Genomic DNA, 8695 nt, shown 5'->3' with positions numbered 1-8695 from the left:
ACTAATGCACCATTTCCCCTGTAAATTACACACAAACTCCATTGTTATTGCTTAATAGCGGTCCATCAACACAACCAGCACGAGGCTTTCCCCTCCACTTGGTTTAAGATCTAAATTACCCACTCTCGTTGTCTGAGGAGGGGCAAAGGCCGCTGCCGCTGTATAGAGTCATTCAGTGTCAGTGTGTCTGTTGAATTGGACAAGCCAGCAGTCATCCGTGGTTCGAGAGGCTTCTTTTCCCATGAATATCAGATAAAAAAAGATATCTGTGGAAGAGACAGAAGCCTTGTTAAAACAACTTCCTGTTGCCTCCACACGATAAATGAGGCATAGAATAAAACGATTGGCCTTTGTCTTTAAAAGTCCTAAATAAAATGTCGGGTGTCTTTTTTACCCAGTGACAGACTGATTGATGTGTAAAAGGTTCTTTTTCCCTCCTGCCTAGATGCAGACTGATGGAGATGCGACACTGCTCAGCAACACAAACCCTTTATTTCACCCATTCAGAAGATGTACAAAAGTTATATTGTCCCTCATTCATTCTGCTGCAGATCAAACACCCACAGGTTGAGGCTGTGTGTGGTGGAGTGACAAAAAATGTGTGTGTCTGTCTGGAAAAAAGAAAAAAGCTAAAAAACACAAACATTCACCAGTCAATTTAGCTACCTTCACACGTCCAGACACACAAGTCAAAGATGAAAACACAGAATAAACACTACAATAGGAAACATTTTCTTCTACTGAAGGGAATTTATCCTTCATCTCAGGAATACAATCAACAGTGACGTCAGCTGCTGACCGGCACAGATAAAGGAAATTTACCAAAGTGGTTACCTTAATTTTTATGATTTCTGTTAAAAAAATAAAATAAAAAGAATAAAATGCAACAGGTCAGCACTTTGCCAGCAATGACACGCTGTTTATAATGTAAAAACAATGTGCCGATCGATATTTTCAGTAGTAGTACAAGGGGATCTAATAAACAACTCAATGCATATAAAAACAATGTCACAGCACAGCCCCCACCCACCCACCCACCCCCCAATTAAAAGAAATAAAAAGTACAGGCTTTACAAAAGCAATAATGGAGCACTGTCTGTCTGTGCTACTTGGCATTGTGGGTGAGATAATAGGGGTGAAAGAGTCTCTCGTGGCTGCAGATGTGCAGCGCCTCATACGTGTGCATCAGTAACCGTGGAAACCGAGAAGTGAAATAGTTAATGAATCCGTCGGGCAGCTCGCCCAGGGTCTCCTGGACCTCTGAAGGCAACTCGTGGTAGTGATGCTTCTGTAACAGGTTGAACACGAGAAGAGGTCAAAAACGAGCCAGCGGTGCAACTGTGAGTGTAAAAAATTCATCTCCAAATGTATACAGACCTTATTCCTCATGGCTCTCAGCAGATCTCTGACAGAGTTTCCTTTATAGGTTCTGAACCGCCTCAAGTCTGGAATGTACACAAGTGTTAATGGAGCACATGTTTTTGTTGTCCTCTGTGAGTGTGTGTGTGTGTGTGTGTGTGTGTGTGTGTGTACCTATCTGTAGGGGAACTGAGATGTGCATTCTCCAGTTGGTGCGAACCACAGCCCTTCCTCCATTCTCCAGCGTGAGCACGATGGGGCTGTCGGCCGGTTCCTTCTCTATGCGGTCGCTCACATCCTGCAAACAAACACACGCCTGAATAAATACTCCCACAGACAAACAAATTCTTCCTCTGATGCAACGCACCTGGAAAAAGAGCAGCTGCCTCTCAGGGCTCCAGAAAAACGGATGTTTGAGGACGCAGGAGCAGGAAGGGCGGGTTTCAGCTGCTGCGGCGATCATTTGCTCGATCAGATTCTGCGCTATGATGTCCTCTATTTTTTTTTTTTAGAGTTTTGTTGTATTAAGGGAGTAGAAGAAAGCTGGGAATTAATCTTCAGTTTTTCAGGAAATGGCTGAACCATCGTTAAGCGGGATTAATATGAACCAGAACAATGCTGTTCAGAAATAGGCTGTTCTTACCATGTAAACCCTGTTTGAAATGCAAAAGTGAATATTCTCCAGCCAAGATGTTAACCTGTCTTCTCAATGTGTCCCCAAACGGGTGCTGCCCCCTGCTGATCACAAAGTAGAAGACACAGCCTGCTGAGAAGACGTCAACAGCTGCCGTCTGGAGAGAGAGGAGGAAGAAGAGGAGAACTGCTGAATAAAGGTGATCACATTGGAAAAGAGAAAAAATCTTGTTTAAAATATCTCTGCTTGTTCAAAAAGGACGTGAGGGACCAACCGTTTTGTTTCCCGGGGTATCCCGCAGGACTTCGGGCGCTATCCACCCTTCAGTTCCCGGTATTCCAGATCGCAAAGAGAAGCTGCTCCGACCATCTGGGATCTTTTTGCAGAGTCCAAAGTCAGAGATGAGAGCTCGGACCTGACCCAGAGCATTAGGAGCAGAGAGGAGGATGTTTCTGGGTTTCAGGTCACGATGGACTAAAAGTGAGATCAGAGAGAAGCGTAACGACAAGAACGCTGGCAAGACCTGGAAGATGATGTCACGTGTGTTTTCACACCTATATTTAGTGAATGGAGGTGTGAAAGGCCGCACATGGTCTGTTCCAGGAGACTTACAGGACTCAGCTCAGGAAAGCGAGCTGGATCCTCCACGTACTGTAAATGTTTGGCAGAGAGGAGGTGTTAATAACAAAAGACACAAAGCCAAAAGAGATTTACAAGCTAGTACCTGTTGCAAGGTGGCAGCACAGAGCTCGATGGCGATGTAAGTGAAGAGGCGGTCTCTCTCTGTGCAGAAATACCGGATGACATTTGGGTGCGTGTCGGAGGCTCGGAGGAGCTGCACTTCACGTTCTGCCACCTCGACGCACTCTGGCAGGATTCGCTTCACGGCTACGTCACGACCATCAAAGTTGCCCCTGAATTCATTAAAAGAACATCTCAGACGGCATACTGTACATCTGGCACGAGGGCTTTCCACTGTACACATCACATGACTGTAGATAAATGTCAGGAATCACCAAAACCTTAGAAAACAATTAGCATGTAATAATATGTGAACTGTACCTGAAGACAAATGTTCCTGCACTGCCGTGGCCGAGCACCTCAGACGGAGTGAAGGAGATTTTCCCCACCGGCACCTCTTTGCCGTTTTCTTCTGAGGGAGGCAGGAAGACGTGATGAATCAGAAATGAGCAAAGCTCACAGCAGCTGTGAGGGACAGGGGGAAATCAAACACGAGCACGCAGTTGTTACCTGCTACGGATTTGAGCCCGCTCGTGCCATCTGTATTAGCATCTGAAGAGGCGCTGTTGGGAGTGCCTGGACTGGGTGGAGGCTCAGCGGATGCAGAGTGAGAGCCTGAATGGGTGTAAATAAAGACACACCTAATGATTCCAGAATCTCCGGCTGGTAATGTTTGCTTGTCATGAAAAAACTTTAACACGTTTACATTTTAATCACTCAAAATGGCCTAAAAAAGGTGTGACACATCAATCCTTGAACTGAGATTGAACAGCATAACCTTTAAAAATAGGAATTACAAATCACTTACTGCTGGGAAGGTTGGTGTCGGTAGAAGACGCTGTGTAAGAAGGGACCAAGGGCACAGCCTGCACGTTGGCATGCACGTTGGCCTGCACGTTGGCCTGCATGTTGGTCTGAATGCGCTGAAGACGAGTCTCAAACGCCTCCGCCAGCTGCCTTTGGGTTTTCAGCTGCAGGGCTGCACGCTGGCGATGCACAACACATTTAGAAGACAGATTACAACTTTCCAACCTCTACTCAATTTTCCTTAATTAGTTATGTGATTAAATGATCGACATCATGCTGTTTCTACCACACTCATTATATAATAAAAATCACAGTTTGCAGACTTATTAATCATTCTTACTATAACAGTCTTTATGATGTGGCCAATCTGGCTCCTACACTGGAAAGATTATAATGCTGACAGTTTCTAAGGTCCAAGACCTAACATGGACATTACAACCTCTTTCGAGTGTTTAGTGAAGTTCTGAAGATTTAAACCCTAATTAGTAATGAAAGTTAACCTTTTTTCTTTAAATGTTAATGAGGAAAATAGAAACAAACTCACTAGGGAGTAGGAGAGTGCGATCGCCAGCCATCCTCCCAGCAGCAGTGTCAGAACCGCCAGAGTGAGCCGGTCCTGAGTCATGTAGATGGGCAGCACGGCGGTGCCTCGCTGACTCTGCCCCGTCTGCTCATTAACTGCTCCTCTGTTAGCATTGGCATCGCTACGAGCGCCGCCACTTTTGTGGAGCTAAACGCACAAGAGAGGCATTTTAGCTTAAGCATTGTCTTTAGGCTTTGACTGTTTAAGTTGCCAGGGTGACACGTGTAGCCGTGACTCACATAAAGCTGGTGGTAGTCTGATGCAGGCGAGGCCGAGGGTCTCGGAGGGATGACCGCCTCAGCAGAACGCTGCAGACTACTCGGAAAATCCCTCAACATGGTGGTGTGAGCAACTGGAGGGAGCTCATGATGACCTAAATGCACAAACACATCCCAATAATTACAGTTTAGAAAATTTCAGACAAAGAAACTTTCTCTTCTTAAAATTTACTGAGATGAGATTTTATTGCGTTAAATTAAAATTTACTGGGATTTTATTGGGTTAAATTTCTTGCTCAACACTTCATGACATCTCTGCTCACATATAATGAACAATACCACGATAGCAGGGTTAAATTCTTGCAACTACCATTTAAAAGGGACTCTGAACTCTTTCATTTCTAAAGAACACTTTGATAACCAGCCTGTATTTTACAAGTTCTATTTCCTACACGTTACTATTAAGTTTACGACTAAACTGAGTGCAACCTGGAAATAGATTGTTTTATTACAATGAAAATGACAGGATTCAGTGTGTGTGTGCGTGTGTGTGCGTGTGCGCGTGTGTGTGTGTGTGTGTGTGTGTGTGTGTGTGTGTGTGTTCACCTATGAGCAGCCAGTGATTTTTCTGGCTGCTTGTGCTCCCGGCTGGATAGCGAATATCAGTGGACGGTGTAATCTCACATGCCCCTCGCTCTCTGAGGGTCACTTCAGCCGTCAGAGGGCCCTCAATCCGAGCAAGCGTCAATCCTCGGGGCTGCCATGGCAATAAGCAGAAAGAAATCACGTCAAAGCCATCTTTCTTCACTACTACTTCCCAAAAGATTAATGTCAGGAGAGCCATGAAAAGAACACAACCTGCAACCATAAGGATGTAAGTGACATCATCTTAGAATTATAAATTATTTCATTGCGGTTAATAACACGTAAACTCACCACTAATGAGACCCCGTGGTGGACGAGAGAGGTGGAGGCATAAAGGTGGGAGTCTAACTTCCCTACATAGAGAGTGGGCCTGAAAAGAAAAGAAAATCTGGCTACTTAGTCCGATCCTAATTTAAGATGCTGGCAAACTCAGACTTGAAATTATAGAACTGAAAGTATGTAATTAGTCAACATTTGGATGCAACACTCTAGCTGCAAAGGGCAGAAATCAATGAAAACTGCCAGAATACCATGTCATTCAGGAAGTAGCAGTTTCAGAACTACTGCACTCTGACTCTGGCACAGTCCATGTGGCCATACAGTACATTTGTAGCACATCTGTTACCCTCAACAATGGCACTGAAGGCCACATATAATCACTACCCCTGTTGTTGTTATCTAAATTACACACTGCTGCTTACTGGCTGCATATTTAACACTGTACCATGCAGGTGTGTCTGTGTTCATATGCTAACATAGCATGCATATGCAGCATTCTGTGTCATTGTTCTCATTCATAAATTTGCTAAAAAACCCACACAAACACACTCAACCTTGACTCAAACCACCAAACCCACAAGATGAATATTTGTTGTAATCTGAGGTTTCTAGATGGAGAAAATAACGAGTCTCTCCAATGTTTTTTTAGTCACTCAATGACTGGAACAACACTTTGACTTTGGCAGGTGTAGTTTCTGCATAGTTTCATCGTTTTGTGTGTACGAGATCTTAAGTTTTTCTTACACAAGTTGTGCTTGTGCGCTGGCTTGCTCCTTCACAAACTGGTAGCTCCATTTCAGCGTTGAGCGTGCGTCTGCCAGGTTGTTGGCTGAAAAGGTGAGGAAGCGTAACGTTTCCAGGGCGAGGGAGACCTGGGGCGCGTGTCTGAGTGTGTCCCCAGAATAGAGGTACACCCCCACAACGGGCGAGCCATAGTTCTGACTCCACAAGACATCGCCTGGAAGGTGATCAAATGAGGGTGAGCAGTAAGTAACCCATCACAGGTGAAAGAAAGGTAGAGACAGAGAGTGAAACCCACACACCTCCCCCTACCTGACTCTCTATCAACCGTCACTACGAGGCCGTCGCCACTGGACACAAGATGAGCCATCTCTTGAAAGTGCAACAGGTGAGACAGGTCAGGCGTAGGCAGTGCAAATTCAAACAGGTGTAAAACGCTAGAGGGGGTTAATTTCACAGTTCTTCCATAAACCTTCAGCTCATTTTAAAGTCAAATATGAAACGAATAGAATAAAAATGTGGCATGCTGTCTCTCTCTGTCTCATTCTCTTAATTCATGTGTGTGTGTGTGCGCGCGCGTGTGTGTCTGTGACATACTGTAGTCTTGTTTCTCATCATACGGGGGAGCAGAGTAGTCATTGTATGTAGCATTCCAGCGCAGCTCCTGTGTCTTAGTGTCAAACATTGTGACCATATATTCTGTTTCAAAAGGGTGTAAATTAATATTCAACAAGTCCTCAGATATACGAGTGCGTCTGCGTCAGATGTGAGCATACCTGTGCGTCCAATGTACAGCAGGGGAGTATTGGGGCAGATAGACTCAGATGAAGAAGTGGTTAAACTGGTTTGCTTTTCACCAGTCTCAGGATCCACCACAAACCAAACATCATGTTTTTTACCTTGATTTTTACATAGAAAAAAACCATAAAACTCCTAATATAAGCAATAAACATCAATAATGTCAAGTAGTTGTAGCACACAAGGCTGGATGTCACAGTTTTCACTATCTCTCTATCTGGAACACTGTTTTAAATAAGCTATTTCCTCTGTTATGCTGCTCATTAATGCAAACACACACTCACCTGTATACAGTATACCATCAGAGCTCCTGCAGGGAGCTGACTGCACCAGCTCTGGGATGGTGAATGGCAGTTTCTGCAGATGCATCAAGGGGCAAACAATGAGGTCATAGCGAAAGCTGACAAAGAACACACACACACACACACGCTCATACATATACACACAGACACTGGCTTCTTTACCATAAGCCCCTCCATATGCTTGCCACCCAGGACATACAAGCTGCCATCGTTGGGGTCTGGAAGGAAGCCTGGCCTGCAGACACAACATCAGATTTCAGCAAATATGTAAACTACTAGAGGTTTTTTGTTGTTGTTTCCTTTTCCTTGTCGTGTTACTCACTCTGTGACATAAACCGGTACTTGAATTATAGGGTCTGAAAAAGTTAAACAAAGAAAAACTTAATTAGAGAAATACGACAGTATCAGCGGCATCTTCAGCTACATTTACCTTCTCTGAGGGTCCATTTGATGTCTCCTGTCTGTTTGGAGACAGCATGCAGACTTCCATCCAGTGTTGACACAAATAGCAGTGACTCAGGCAGGGTCACTGATCTGACCCCTCCAACCTGTTGAGAATGGGAAGATGAGAAAGAAGAATAATGGGAATTCAATGGGAGGGAGTCCCGTTTCGGCCTAATATTGTAGCGTGTGAGTTGAGGGAGGGGTGCGCCAGGTGAGGTTGGACAGTTCGCTCCCGCTCTAATGATGACAATGTGTTCTGACCAGGATGTCCTGGTCTCCATTGCCGCTCCCTTATTTACCCATCAAAAGGAGGCAAGACCACAGGCGCAGTCACGACATCCGCAAACAGAAAAACTGTCGCGGGAGCGCGCAAAAAGGCAGCCAGGCAGTATTGGCTTTCGACAGCCGATTCGGACTAAAGTCCTGTCATATCATGGCAACTTTACCGGAGCTTGAAATAGACACAGAAGAGCAGTGGGGTGCCAGTTACAGTTGGGGCGGCCAACAAATAACTAGACCCGCTCGGTTAACAACAACAGAAGTCGGTTTGACGTTTCAGACTTTACCTGAACCAGTTTTCCCTCCCATGAGAGCAGGAAAACGGACAGCAGCAGACGCCCCAGGTATTCTATGGCCCTCGAATCTCTTCCCATGACCCAACGAGTGGGGGATCGAGGCTCTTAAAACGAAAACAGAGGTCGAAGTCGCTCTATCTTTCCAACGCGGACATCCATTGGAAAGTTAGCACAGCGAGCACCGTCCTTGTAACACGGCGGAAAAAATAACCCAAAACATGGAGTTGACAGCAAGGTGAACCGTGGGATCGCCGCCTCGCTATAAATACATATCGTTCTAGATCCAGAACGTATGCAGCGCAACTTTCAATATTATTTCCGTGTTGGGACGGAACCGTTGACGTCAGGAGCAAACTGTCAAACGGCAGCAGCAAAGAGGGGGCGGGGCCGGCCCGATGACTTGCCATCAGAATCCACCAATGGGAGAGCAGATGAGGACACAATGGGAGGGGCGGCAGAAACGGCTGGAACACGTGGAAACAGAGAGCAGGACGGTGGTGATGGTAACGCGAGTGAGTCTTTGTGCAACAGAAAGTAGGAGGGCTTTATTGTTAGTGCACACTGTCACA

General features: G+C 45.4%; 1 protein-coding gene across 2 annotated transcripts; it reads right to left on the bottom strand.

Moving 5' to 3' along the window:
* Positions 1–473: 473 nt before the first annotated feature.
* On the bottom strand, positions 474–8479 carry ern2 (endoplasmic reticulum to nucleus signaling 2). Of its 2 annotated transcripts, XM_057036893.1 has the most exons (24): positions 8118–8479; positions 7538–7655; positions 7430–7463; positions 7270–7342; positions 7090–7162; positions 6784–6906; positions 6605–6706; positions 6320–6379; positions 6011–6224; positions 5279–5357; positions 4949–5099; positions 4364–4497; positions 4086–4271; positions 3543–3720; positions 3245–3349; positions 3056–3146; positions 2718–2907; positions 2548–2644; positions 2268–2467; positions 2003–2150; positions 1727–1854; positions 1534–1657; positions 1378–1445; positions 474–1288 (listed from the first exon to the last, which is right to left on the bottom strand). In XM_057036893.1, exons 1-24 carry the CDS (start codon positions 8202–8204, stop codon positions 1106–1108), a joined length of 2946 nt encoding a protein of 981 aa, XP_056892873.1. In that variant the 5' UTR covers positions 8205–8479; the 3' UTR covers positions 474–1105. The 2 variants fall into 2 exon arrangements, with proteins under 2 accessions (XP_056892873.1, XP_056892874.1); XM_057036894.1 differs by lacking the exon at positions 6320–6379.
* Positions 8480–8695: the final 216 nt, after the last annotated feature.

The sequence above is a fragment of the Takifugu flavidus genome, chromosome 6 (assembly GCF_003711565.1).
Source record: "Takifugu flavidus isolate HTHZ2018 chromosome 6, ASM371156v2, whole genome shotgun sequence".
Taxonomy (NCBI): Eukaryota; Metazoa; Chordata; class Actinopteri; order Tetraodontiformes; family Tetraodontidae; genus Takifugu; species Takifugu flavidus.
The sequence above is the reverse complement of the archived record's forward strand: the minus strand, read 5'-3'. Positions and strand labels throughout refer to the sequence as shown.

What these genes read in the sequence shown, in the direction of transcription:
- ern2 (XM_057036893.1), bottom strand. Translation starts at nt 8,204, where the DNA reads ATGGGAAGAGATTCGAGGGCCATAGAATACCTGGGGCGTCTGCTGCTG. An exon ending in TGATGGTATACTGTATACAG is followed by an intron (nt 6,907 to 7,089) that starts GTGAGTGTGTGT and finishes GTAAAAATCAAG; the next exon opens with GTAAAAAACATGATGTTTGG. An exon ending in TGAGAGCCATGAGGAATAAG is followed by an intron (nt 1,289 to 1,377) that starts GTCTGTATACAT and finishes AACCTGTTACAG; the next exon opens with AAGCATCACTACCACGAGTT.